The 13,744-nt window shown below is 43.0% G+C and overlaps 1 protein-coding gene across 31 annotated transcripts in view; it reads left to right on the forward strand.

The window, feature by feature from the left end:
- Nucleotides 1–13,744, forward strand: part of AAK1 (AP2 associated kinase 1) — a 224,695-nt gene that overhangs the window by 177,172 nt on the left and 33,779 nt on the right. For 23 of the 31 annotated variants that reach the window (XM_077959456.1, XM_077959463.1, XM_028832421.2 and 20 more), the window contains one exon: nucleotides 7,857–7,952. The exons of 7 other annotated variants lie outside the window; for them this stretch is intronic. In XM_077959456.1, the coding sequence (XP_077815582.1) occupies nucleotides 7,857–7,952 (96 nt within the window). Of the gene's footprint in view, nucleotides 1–1,360; nucleotides 6,999–7,856; nucleotides 7,953–13,744 lie in introns of those variants that run through there. One more of the 31 variants, XM_077959480.1, reaches the window with a different exon arrangement.

Genomic DNA, 13,744 nt, shown 5'->3' on the forward strand with positions numbered 1-13,744 from the left:
AGGTTCAAATGATTCTCCTGCCTCAGTCTCCCGAATAGCTGAGATCACAGGCATGTGCCACCATGCCCAGCTAATTTTGTTAAAGTATAATTTTTAAAAAGTACCTGCATTAAATTCCATTATATGGCCAGGCGTGGTGGCTCACGCCTGTAATCCCAGCACTTTGAGAGGCTGAGGTGGGCAGATCGCTTGAGGTCAGGAGTTTGAGACCAGCCTGGCCAACATGGTGAAACCTGGTCTCTACCAAAAAATATAAAAATTATCCGGGCGTGGTGGCACACACCTGTAATCCCAGCTACTCAGGTGGCTGAGGTGGGAGGATCCCTTGACCCCAGGAGGCAGAGGTTGTATTGAGCTGAGGTTGCAACACTGCTTTCTAGCCTAGTCAACAGAGTGAGATCCTGTCTCATAAAAAAAAAAAAAAAAAAAAAAACTTCTAGGATACACTAGATGTATGATATATCCTAGTGTATTTAACCAATCGCACCTTTCTTAACATTAACTTTATTTCAGTATTTACTATGATAAATACTTCAGCAATGAATGTGAGTTTTTGAAAGTATTCTTTGTAAGATATAGAATTTGGCATGCTTCTAAAAGTGATCTTTTTAATTATATTGATTAGTGTCTACTTTTAACCTTATCATATATTCTTTCTGCCTGCTTTCTTTAGGAATGTTAGTAGTTTTTCTAACCTCATAAATTTATTTGTGAGTAGAACGTTGTCGTTTCATAATATTTGATATGTAGTATTCTCTTATTCTTATTTTCTGGATATTTTTAAATAGAAGTTTCAATTTCTTCTTTAACCAAAACTTACTCATGTTATGTTTTCATTGCACCGTGACCAGTATGGCCTGTGCAGTCTTTGATGTAAACTATACTGAAGGGCTGCCTGTGGCCCAGTTTGTTATTCATTTTTAAATGTCCTCTGGAAATTAGCAGTTTCCATGTCAATAAATATTAATCTACAATATGATTGTTTGTGGAAGAATGGTAACATTTATTTAATATCCTCTTTTATGAATATTTGCATTGTTACCAATTTTTCACCATATAAATATTCTTGAAGCTAAATTTTTGTTTATATCCTTTGCAGTTTCTTTAAGATAACTTCTAAGAGACTATGTGCTAAATCAAAAGTATGTATATTTTAAGGTTTTTTATACATGTTTTCAAGGTGTACTCTAAGAAAGCTATATAAATTTTGTTTCAATTAATGGTGAATGAGAGTCATTTTCCCTGCCATTTCTCCACCCAGCCCAGCACAGCCCAGGCCAAAGACGGTAGACAGAGAACCTTATTTTTATTTTATTTATTTATTTATTTATTTTGAGACAGTTTTGCTCTTGTTGTCCAGGCTGGAGTACAATGGCGCAATCTCGGCTCACCGCAACCTCTGCCTCCCGGGTTCAAGCGATTCTCCTGCCTCAGCCTCCCAGGTAGCTGGGATTACAGGCATGAACCACCACGCCAGGCTAATTTTGTACTTAGTAGACGGGGTTTCTCCATGTTGGTCAGGCTGGTCTCGAACTCCCGACCTCAGATGATCTGCCCGCCTCAAAGCCACCCAAAGTGCTGGGATTACAGACATGAGCCACCGCGCCCAGCCAGAGAACCTTATTTACTGACCCATTTTTAGTTCTTTGAGATTTGTGTTGTGTCCTTTGCCTTTTAGATTCATTTTGTAAGTGTTCTTCATATGTCACATATTATCTTTTCCTAGAAAATCATCTGCGGTTGTAAAATTTTTCATTAAAGTACAACAATATGTATGTATCTTTTAATATCTATGCATTAATTTTAATTGTATGTATTTGTGTTCCTCTTTTTCTTGGTAACTGTAGCTAGAGGTTGGATGTTTTATTATATTTTCAGAGACAACACTTAAATTTATACAATCTTCTGTTTTCTTTTTTATTATTTAACTTTTGCTTTTATCTTTATTACATTTTCATGTTTGTTTGTTTGAGACATTGTCTCGCTCTGTTGCCCAGGCTGGAGTACAGTGGTGGGATCTCTGTTCACTGCAACCTCCGCCTCCTGGGTTCAAGCAATTCTCCTGTCTCAGCCTCCCAAGCAGGACAACAGGTGCACGCCACCATGCCCGGCTAATGTTTTGTATTTTTAGTAGAGACGGGGTTTCACCATATTGGCCAGGCTGGTCTCAAACTCCTGACCTCAGGTGATCCACCCACCTCGGCCTCCCAAATGCTGGGATTACAGGCATGAGCCACCGTGCCTGGCCGTTTTCTTGTTTTTCTTCTATTTGCTTTGGTGATATTAAGAGGAACGCATAGTAATATATTTTCAAATTCTTTTTTAAAAAATAAAGTACTTGGGCTGTGAGTTTTTCTTCACAATTTGACAGTCATTTTCACCCAGCACAAAAGTGGGGAGGGAGGCTAATTATAATCTTCAGGGAGGCTTTGTCATGTGAAAATATTCCAATGTCCTGTTTTCTCTTTCTCCGGTTGCCTCACTTCAACCTTTGAAGTTTACTCTGTTTATTGAGAATGCTTTCTAACAAGTGTGTATTTCCCTAGTAAAAAAAAAAAAAAAAACGGAGTTGTGTGGAGTTTAACCATAGCTCATAAATCTTCGTATGATAGTCTCATTATTATTTTGGAGTTATGCTTTTCATTATTAAGTAGTTTAAAATTTTTGTTTCACTTTTAGCTTTGTTTGTGTAAATTTTATAAGTATATTGATATTTTGGTGAAATTTGAAAATGTTCCAAAACCAGTTCATGCTGCTTGAAGTTTGATATGCCACATAGTTGACCAAACATATCAAATGTGTGAAGCACTGACTGTTGTCCTGGAAACAGAACATCGAAATGATGATTAGCCATGGACCTGGGTAGGATATAGTTTGTCTGGAAAGAGGGTCACAGAATAAGCCCTGAGAGTCTTCTTTGCTGCTGAATCCCAGAATTTGGCACAATGTTTGGCTCCATACAGATGTGTTAAATGAATAAGAAGGGTTGCTTTGTGCCAAAGCTTAGGACCTTGGATTCACCAGTGTTAACAATCGAGGTCCCTGATCATTTTCCATCTGCTCACCCTACCAACCCCAGTTTTAATGCCTAGTTCTCATCTATTACACATGGTTATGTTTCATTGTTTGTGTGAGCTGTTTTTTAATGAGTTTTTTTGTTTGTTTGTTTCTGCCTTTCCACTACTTTATATTTACTCTGAAGGCTGCAAATGAGTGTGTGTGTGTGTGTGTGTGTGTGTGTGTGTGTGTATTTTTTTAAGGGATTTAAAGGCACAGCCACAAACACATATTTGAGTAAAGTTAGGACAGTAATAACATTGAACATGTATCAAGCACATGAGACATGTTAAACCCACTGGGTAAGCACTTTTCTTGCTCATTATCTCAGGTGATCCTCACAAAGACCACCTGCTCAAGGGCACAGCTGGATAATGACAGAATAGAGATTTGTACCTGTAGCCCAGATCGAAAACTGTAGTTATATCCACGTCTCAGGAATCTCATAAACCAGCAACACTAAGTTTTTGCAGACATTAAAAAGTGTCTTCATAGTTTCCTCAGTTTATCCAGTCTTTTACTATGAACATTTGATATTTTCCCCTCTCTCTTGTTTGCAGTGTAAATGTTTCCTTTCTGTGACACCTTCATTCTTTACAAATGAAAGAAAATTATGTCTAGATCCCAGGAACTCATTTGCTCTCATTTGTACAAAGGGCAGGATGACATCATTTTCTATAAATTTTTTAACTGAACTCAGACTGTTTACAGATTTTAAACCTTCTGACTGATCAAAGGAGAAACTAAGCAGGAAATTTCATAATGGGTTCAGGAGGATGGCACGGGGCTATATTAAACATTTGTATGGTAAAAGCTGCAAAAATGACGGACTGTGTCTATACATTGGAGGAAAAACAGGCAAACGTTTAAAACTTCACGTGGTGCCTCTTTATTTTCATATGTTTTCCTGTGTGTAAGTTACACATATTCATTTATAAAAATGTGGAGAAATGAATAAGGCCCAAAGTAAAGAAAATAAAATCTTATAACCCCACCTTGAGAGAAGAGCATTTGCTGACATTTTACAGTATTTCTATCTAGAATTTTATTTCTGCATATAAATTTTTTTCAAATATGACCTACACCACGTATTCAGTTTTGCAGTTTGCTTTTTTTCTTTTAAATATGTTTCATTGTGTCATTTTAAAATATTTCAGGGACTTAGAAGCAGTTATTTTATCTTTCTTTTCCTCCTCCTACCTTTAAAGAAACTTAGTTGAAAACCCATTTTAATAACAAAATTATAGAGACTGAGAACAGAGTAGTGGTTTCCAAAGAATAGTAACAGGAATAAGTGGTGGGTGTGACTACAAAGGAGTAGAATGAGGAGGTCTTTGGTTTCATGGAACAGTTCTGTATCATGATTGCAGTGGTGCTCAAGCTAATCTATACATAGAGTCAAGTTGCAAAGAACTATACACACAGGTTGGAGGAAGTGAAGGTCCCAGAGGGAACTAGGGGCCCCAGGAGGGAGTGCTTTAAAGGTTGAGAAATATGGTTTGAATGAGGAGTTGGGGGTCCTAGAAGGAGGTTGAAGGTCCAAGAAGTTGAGCGTTGGAAGGTGTGAGATTAGGATCCCAAGGAGTGTTGGAAGTCCAAAGAAGGGCTGAGGGATAGAGAGTGGAAATTCAGAGTCCAAAGAAGAAAGGTGGGGTTGGTAGTGTGTCAGTGGGGGTTGGAGGTGACCTTGCCTCCCATCCCCACTTCCCAGGGCAGACCTGGAGATGAAGAGGGCAGATGCTCACAGTCCTGAGAGTCCAGTGTGCCAGTCACTGAGCTGGGTCTGGTGGCAACTGCTGGCACACTGGGGCTGACCGACCACTGGGTAGGACATGGCTGTAGAGGTGACGGAGGAGGTTACCCACTGAGGGGATGCCACTGTACCTCCCCGTTCCCTTCTGCCACATCTGGGCATTAACACCCCTGTCTGTCCCTGTTGCCCTTGCCTGTTACCCATCTAGTTGAGCTGGGGCTGGGAGGTTCCTGCACACCTGGGGAATGGTGGGCATCACACATGCTGCCTCCTCCGTGTCTGGGCCCGGGGCACTGGGTTCCCACATTTCAAGGGCCTCTGGAGTGAAAGCCCATATGTCTTTGAAGCCAGGATGCAAAGGAGGCGGCCAGATTCCAGGTGCTGGAAAGGTTGCCGGTCCATCCAGCAGTCCCACCTTTGCCTTCCACTTTATCATGCATCTCAGACTACATCTTGCTGGCCCCGAGGAGGTAGCATTAAGGGTGGCAGAGGTGGCTGCTGTGACAGTGGCAGAGTCTATTCAAGAGATGCTGGGTAATGAGTAGGCAAGGGCAAGGGACTGGGGCACTGGGCTCTCGGGGGCAGGGGAGGTGGGAAGAAGGAGGCCTGGTCAGCCACTGACTACGAGAAATGTGGAATAGAGGTGGGTGGGGTGGAAACTCTCCCACCTCATCACAGCTGCCCAGTAGACCCCAGAGCATCCGAGCATCCTCCTCATGCCAGAGGCAGAACTGGAGAGAGACCAAGATTCAGAGACAGGTAAAGTCCGAGACAGGGAAAGAAGGAAATCAGAGCCAGGTGCCCACGGAGGTGCTGCCAGTGATGCCCACACATGCCCAGCACTTTGACTCCTCCACAAGCCCATTTTACAGACACAACAGTGAGGCCAAAAGAGGTGAAAAGAAATGTCTCACATTTGATGGCCCAGGCCAAGGGGATTAGTAGAGGGGATGCTGAGCCCTACGATTTCCAAATTTAACCCGGCACCACTCAGGCTGAGAAGGAGGGATTCAGGGGTCATTGAGAAAGACAGGGATGTCAGGCAGCGAGATGAAAAGAGGCAGAGAGACATGAGTGGGGTGGGGTGGGGTGATGTGGAGGGAGAATGGAACAGAGGGTGCGGGTGGGGTCCCAGAGCCAGAGGTATGGGCGACCTCGGCACTGAGGGAAGAAGAAAAGAACAGTACGCACATGCACAAATAGGGCCACGTAACAACTGGTGAGCACCGAGGAGCCTAGGGCCACAGTACTGTGCCGGTGTTGGTGATCTGCGGCTACAGTTTATATAAGACATCATTGGGGGAAGCTGGTTGAAGGGTTCACAGGACTCTATGTGCAGGAACTTCTTGTGATTCTGTATAACTTCAAAATAAAACGTTTTTTAAAAACCCACTTTATAGAAACAAAATGAGGCTTTTTTTTTTCTAGAAAGACAGCTGACAAACAAAATGAGATTTTAATTAATGAACAAACTGAGTACTAAAATGCAGAGTAAAGAATGATAATGTATGGCCGGGCACAGTGGCTCACACCTGTAATCCCAGCACTTTGGGAGGCTGAGACAGGTGGATCACAAGGTCAGGAGTTCAAGATCAGCCTGGACAACATGGTGAAACCCTGTCTCTACTAAAAAATACAAAAATTAGCCCGGTGTGGTGGCAGGCACCTGGGATTACAGGCGCCTGCCACCTGGCAGAGAGGCTGAGGCAGAGAATTGCTTGAACCTGGGAGGCAGAGGTTGCAGTGAGCCAAGATTGCACCACACTAGCCTGGGTGACAGAGAAAGATTCCGTCTCAAAAATTAAAAAAGAAAGAAAAGAAAAGAATGATAATGTAAAGCTGCATGTGGTGGTGTGTGCCTGTAGTCCCCAGCTACTAGGGAGGCTGAGGTGGGAGGATCGCTTGAGCCCAGGAGTTTAAGTCCAGCCTGGTTAACATAGCAAGACCCCAGTCTCTTAGAGAAAAAAGAAAATAAAAAGAATGATCATGTGGAAACCAAGGAACCTGGCTTCTGATCCTACCTCTGGCTAGTCTTTAACTTTTAGGCTTCATTTTCTTTTATGGGAAATAAGAAAATTGCGCCAGAAAATTCTGAGACCACGTCAAGCTCTGTTATTCCATAGGGTATATAGATTTCTGTAAATCTATATTTTGCCAAATATAGAATGAATGCCAATTGTATGTTAAATATAGTACAGAGATTGGGGCTTGTCTAACTTTGCAATAGGCAAGAAGTCTATTTCTGCCGCTTTCTGTGTGTCTGCCTATCACTGTATTAGACATCAAGGTGATATAGTAGGACTTAGTCCTTAAAGGACCTCAAGAGGGTGATAGACACATAGGAAGTACCTATATACATGCTAGATTACAAAACAGATAGTGTTAATGTTTGTTTATGTGCTAAAATGTGTGATATGCACAATACCTCCTCTAGACATTCTGAAAGAGATACTGTAGATTGCAGTATATCCAAGAAAGAAGTGGAATTTCAGACATATGCATACCCTGGTTTTATCGTTAATTGCATCTCATAATATGTTACAAGGACCAGGCTGAGCCAGGCACGGTAGCTCACGCCTGTAATCCTAGCACTTTGGGAGGCTGAGGCAGGCGGATCACCTGAGATCAGGAGTTGAAGACCAGCCTGACCAACATGGTGAAACCCTGTCTCTACTAAAAATACAAAAATTAGCTGTGTGTGGTGGTGGGCGACTCAGGAGGCTGAGGCAGGAGAATCGCTTGAACTGGGGAGGCGGAGGTTGCAATGAGCCAAGATTGCACCATCGCACTCCAGCCTGGTGGACAAGAGTGAGACTTCGTCTCAAAAAAAAAAAAAAATGTCGGGGAGGGGACCAGGTTGAATATCTCATAGATACTTTGCTGTTCACTGGGCTACAGCCACTCATCCCCTTTTATTCTAGGCTTAGACTTACTCTGTAGTTTGAGCTGTTGCATTAATAGAGGGTAAACTTACCTAGATTTACTTGGTATTTTTGCTTTTCTCTTTTTTTCTCTCCTGACTCCTTCCCCTCCAACCTAACTCCAGCTGAAAAAAGGAAGGGTGGGCAGACTGTGGACTCTGGCCTCCCACTTCTAAGTGTGTCTGATCCTTTCATTCCTCTTCAAGTACCTGATGCACCAGGTAGGTAAATAGAAATGTTCTGAGGTTAAACAGCTTGATTTGCATGTCCCAGGCCCTGTGGAAAATTCTGCCTTAAACACCCCATGAAAAGGATCTGAATTCCAAGCCCTAATAATAGGCTGCTGTTGCATAGTTTTACTCAATAAGAGGGGTAAACTTGTCTTGGAGGGTACTAGCCCTTAGCAAAGATAAAATCAGTTCAGGTTATACCAGATTGATTTCCATATTATATCAGTGTTCAGTTTTTCATCCTTGATGGTGTTAAAGGTGACATGAGGGGCCTATGTATTGGAAAGAACATTAGTCCAATATGGTTATAACAATGGCGGGGAGCCTGTAAGCACATGATAAAGTGAACAAAATATGAATAGTGGTGATAGCGTGATAATGGGATTATGGATGACTTTTGTTCAGTTCTTACTTTTCTATAATGTCTTTTTATTTTATAATATAAAAACACATAATAAAAATTAGGGAATGTGATAATAATTAATAGGGAATGTGAGTCAGGAAACCTGGGTTCCCTTCCAGCCTCTGCCCCTACCTGAAAAACCTTCTGGGCTTGGATCTTCATCAGTGAAGTGCACTGGACTGCAGGAGTTTCAATATCTCTTATAGTCCACCATATCTCAATTTTAAGTAGCAGTCTAAAAAGTAGAAAGTGGTTGGTGTGTTCTGATGGAAAGAACTTTTGGAACAGTGACTGGATGCTTCCCATTTGGAGTTCAGGTTGCCAAAACTTTTCCTTCCGGCTTTCCTCCCCTACTCTTTTTGGTGGGAGGAGTGATGTGGGAAAGAGTGGCCGTCCTTTCTCTTATCTGTCAGTCTCTTCACAAAAGCAAATTGTTCCAGCTCCTTAGAAGCAGTTGACAATTGTTTTGCTTCTGATCATTTTTCCTTTTTTCCCGTTGTTGCCCCTGCCAACTCTTGACCTTGAACTGATAGGACTGGCTTGGTTCTTTTTCTCTCCCCAAATAATAAAGGTATTTGATTGCTTGCTTCAAGATTGGAGTGATTGCGATGTTCATATCCTTTACGAAGTCTTCCCACCATCACTTACTAAGACAGACTGCAGCTAGGGTACCAAGGCAGTTTTTATTTTTTATTTTTAGACAAATTTGTTTACCCCTCTAAGGAGAAGCAAACACTTGCCTTGATCAGGTGGTACTCTAACTGTATAGCTTAATGGACCTAGATGTAGCTTAAAAATATCGAAAACCACTAAGGAATGATTCAATACAGGGTAGTTAAAAGAAAGGAAGGAATGAAATAGAGGCGCTTTGCCGGGCGCGGTGGCTCAAGCCTGTAATCCCAGCACTTTGGGAGGCCGAGACGGGCGGATCACGAGGTCAGGAGATCGAGACCATCCTGGCGAACACGGTGAAACCCCGTCTCTACTAAAAAATACAAAAAACTAGCCGGGCGAGGTGGCGGGCGCCTGTAGTCCCAGCTATTCGGGAGGCTGAGGCAGGAGAATGGTGTAAACCCGGGAGGCGGAGCTTGCAGTGAGCTGAGATCCGGCCACTGCACTCCAGCCTGGGCGATAGAGCGAGACTCCACCTCAAAAAAAAAAAAAAAAAAAGAAATAGAGGCGCTTTCTTCCTTTGCACTTTTCAGGTATGCCTGGCGGTACTTGGACAAGTTCATTTTGAACAGAAGGTTAGAAAAGTGTGGGCTGTAAACTCCAGCTGGGGCTGACTGTCTTTTCCTCCCTGTTTTGGTAATCATGGGATCAGACAAGGGAAAGAGGTGATGGAGGCACTCTCATTTTGACACCCCTTCAGGTTCTTGCTTTGCTGTTGCTTAGGTAGCTCATGGGCTGCAGAAGCCGGGAGGAAGGCCTCTTTGCACAGGGCAGAGGATGAGGGCCCTCAGACAAGTAACTGTCCTGTGCAGCTGTCACAGGAGTCCTCTGGATCAGGGTTGAAGAACCAGGCACATGCCCCAGGTGGCTCAGGAAATCGGCTCTAGCTTGTGGAAATGCGTCTGGGGCCACCAGAGCCAGCTGGCTGCCATCCTGCCTGCCTTCTTGTCATCTTTCCTGTCTCCTGGTTCTCCATGCTTCTTTCATCCCTGTGGATTCCCGCTGAAATGTTACTGGTATACACTTTAATACCAATTAAGCCAACACCTCTCTTGGGTTTCAGTGGAAAGATCAACTAAAATGAGACATTTTAATAGAGAACTCCAGGAGTGTGCTATTTACTTTCTGCTCTGTCAGACCAGACTCATCTGTTGAAAACATAAGGTAGACAGTTAACTCTTCTGTGCGCTGGTGAATTCTCATATCACTGAGGGGGCATAAAATCCAGGCTGCTTACTGCAACCTGCAAGGCCCTAAGTGGTGTGGCCCTCGCCTGCCCCTCTAACCTCAGCTGATAGCGCTCTTCCTCTCCATCTTGTCTTTCCTCCAACAAGCTAAGCTCATTCCCACCCCAGGGACTTTGCACTTGCTGGTGCTCAGCTTGGAAAGCCTTCCCTTCAGCTTTGTTCCCTTGTGTCATTCGACTTGTGGGTCTCCGTTTAAATGCCGTCTGCTCAGAAGGCCCAGTGTGGTCCAACGGGCACTCCCATGCCCGGGCACTTTTTCTTCATAGCCCTTATCAGGACATAGTCCATCTTTCCTCATCTTATCACTGTCTGAGGGTGGGGCCTCATCTGTCTTATTTACCACCTTTATCAGCTGTGCCAAGGACACTGCCTGTATTCACTCAGTGAGTATTTACAGATCAGACAAATGAATGAAATAAAACCAGAGGCTGGAAGCCTTTAGGTGGCCCCATTACCCTCCATTTCTATCCCAGCTCCCAGGCACCAGACGACTGGCTCCATAGCCTTCCATCTGCACCTCTGCCAACTCCTGGGCAGTCCCCGCACACCCACTCTTTGAGAGTGAATAAAGGAAGACACAGCCCACAGTGTCAGGCAGCTGCCAGCCCCTGGGCTGATGAGAATAGTAGCTAAGGCTCAGCAGGTCCTTTAGCCCCGTCCTTTCACGGTGTCCTGCAGAATTGTGCTAAGTATATTATATTACCCACGGTGGCTTTGACTATTCTGCTTATTTTAACATTCAGCCTCTAGCACATTCAGTTACGCAGCTTCTATATCAAGGCCACTGCATCCTTTTTTAACATTTTTAAATATTGAGTGAGGAAAGGGCTCAGGGTTCCGTGTCTCTGGAACCTGGGGAAACTACAAATTTGGTTTTACACTGCAAAAAGCAAGCAGTCTGTCACACCACCAGCCTACTATGGACACCAGTCAGCTTTTTTGCCTGGTTTTCTTTCTTTGTTTTGTATACATATTCGTCTACTCTCAGCTATACTGATGATAAGAATCCTGAGAGGCTGGGTGTGGTGGCTCACACCTGTAATCCCAGCACTTTGGGAGGTCGAGGCGGGTGGATCACCTGAGGTCAGGAGTTCGAAACCAGCCTGACCAATATGATGAAATCCCTGTCTCTACAAAAAATAAAAAAATTAGCCAGGCATCACGGTGGCATGCACCTGTAGTCCCAGGTACTCGGGAGACTGAGACAGGAGAATTGCTTGAACCCTGGAGGAGGAGTTTCCAGTGAGCTGAGATCACACTACTCCACTGTAGCTGTAGCCTGGGCGACAGAGCAAGACTCTGTCTCAAAAAAAAAAAAAAAGAATTGGCCAGGCGTGGTAGCTCACACCTGTAATCCCAGCACTCTGGGAGGACGAGGCAGGTGGATCAGAGCTCTGAGGTCAGGAGTTCAAGGCCAACCTGGCCAACATGGTGGGACCCCGTCTCTACTAAAAATACAAAAATTAGCTGGGCATGGTGGTGGGCACCTGTAGTGCCAGCCACTCAGGAGGCTGAAGCAGAAGAATTGCTTGAACCCGGGAGGCGGAGATTGGAGTGAGCCAAGATTGCGCCACTGCACTCCAGTCTGGGTGACAGAGCAAGACTCCATCTCAAAAAAAAAAAAAAGACTCATGGACTCTCAGTCTCCTGAAGACCGTGCCTTTCAATGACTTTTAACATTTTTATTTTATACTTTTAAAATGATCACATACAAGTACCTTTGATCTTACACATACTGGGGAGTGGTAGGTGGTAATGTCAAGTAACGCCCTCATTGTGTGGGTGAGGAAGTGAGGCCTTAGTGTTGTTCTGACTGTGCTCGGCCACACATTCCTTCTCTTGCCCACAGTCCCCAAACAGTGGATGTTTCTTTTATCTTTGGGACAGTTCCTAGATCAATAAAGCCTTTGACCAGAGAGCTATATTCAAGGCTTTGGGAAATATAAAAATAGATTTGAAACTGTTAGACCTGAGTTCTAGCCATTAGTGGCTAGGTGATTGTGGTCAAATCACTTAAATTGTGCGTTCTTATCCTTAAAATTGGCAATACTAAAACCTACCTCATGGGGTGTTCTCAAGGTTTAGATGAAATCATATATTTGAAATTTCTATGTGAATTTTAAATTACTATAAAGATGGGAAATGCTGTTTCAACTTTGGTTCTACATCCCTATTCCCAGTGGGGCAGTCCTAGTTATCATAAAGTGATATTTTTCTCTTGTTGAAATTAAACTTGCTCTTATGACCCTTAACTTTTACACAACTGAGAGCCATTAAAATAGATTTCCTGGATACAGTGATTGTCAAACTATGGGTAAAGGGCACTGGATAATTATAGGTTGGTTCACTGGTTTGTTTTAAGGAACGTTTTTATTTTTCAAAGCACTATAAAACCAATTTTCTTAGAAGGTCTGGAATATGAAAATCATAGCCATGAACATTTGTATGCTTACAAAGCTGGCAAATGATGCATGGCTAGTGAGTCTCAGAGTATTTCATTGATGCTCAAATGCTGCTTGTCCATTTATTTGCCTTCTGTATGCATTAGGAAACAGATAAGCTACAAGTAGTACCAGCGTTTTAAAATATGGTAGAAAAGAGGCTGGGCCAGGCTCATGCCTATAATCTCAGCACTTTGCAGGACCAAAGTGAAAGGATCACTTGAGCCCCGGAGTTTGAGACCAGCCTGGGCAACATGGTGAGACCCTGTCTCTAAAAAAAAAAAAAAGAAAAAAAATTTTTTAAATTAGCCAGGCATACTGGTGCATGCTTGTAGTCCTAGCTACTTGGGAGGCTGAGGCAGGAGGATCCCTTGAGCCCAGAAGTTTGAGGCTGCAATCAGCTATGATCACACCACTGCACTCCAGCCTGGGTATGACAGAGCGAGACCCTGTCTCTCAAAAAATGTGTGTGTGTGTATGTACACACACATAGATATATATTAGAAAGATTGAGGAATTTTCTCTGAAAATTGGGGACAATATTTTTAAATCATTCTTTAAATTGTAGTAAAATGTACATAATGAGATTTACCATTTTAACCATTTCTAAGTGTACAGTTCGGTGGCATTAAGTACATTATTATTGTTTTGCAGCCATCACTACCATCCATCCACCCACCTTTTTTCATCTTGCAAAACTGAAACTCTGTACCCATTAAACAACAACTCTCTGTTTTCCCTTCTTCCCAGCCCCTGGCAACCATCACTCTATTTTCTGTATCTATGAATTTGACTACTCTAGGAACCGAATATAAGTGGAATCATACAGTATTTGTCCTTTTGTGACTGGCTTATTTCACTTAGCATCGTATCCTTAAGGTTCATTCATGTTGTAGCATATGTCAGAATTTTCTGTCTTTCTCAGGCTAAGTAATAGTCCATTGTATGTATATACCACATTTTCTTTCTCCTTTCCTCTGTTAATCGACACTTGGATTGCTTCCATCTTTTGTCTTTTGT

This window comes from Macaca mulatta, chromosome 13 (genome assembly GCF_049350105.2).
Source record: "Macaca mulatta isolate MMU2019108-1 chromosome 13, T2T-MMU8v2.0, whole genome shotgun sequence".
Lineage (NCBI taxonomy): Eukaryota > Metazoa > Chordata > Mammalia > Primates > Cercopithecidae > Macaca > Macaca mulatta.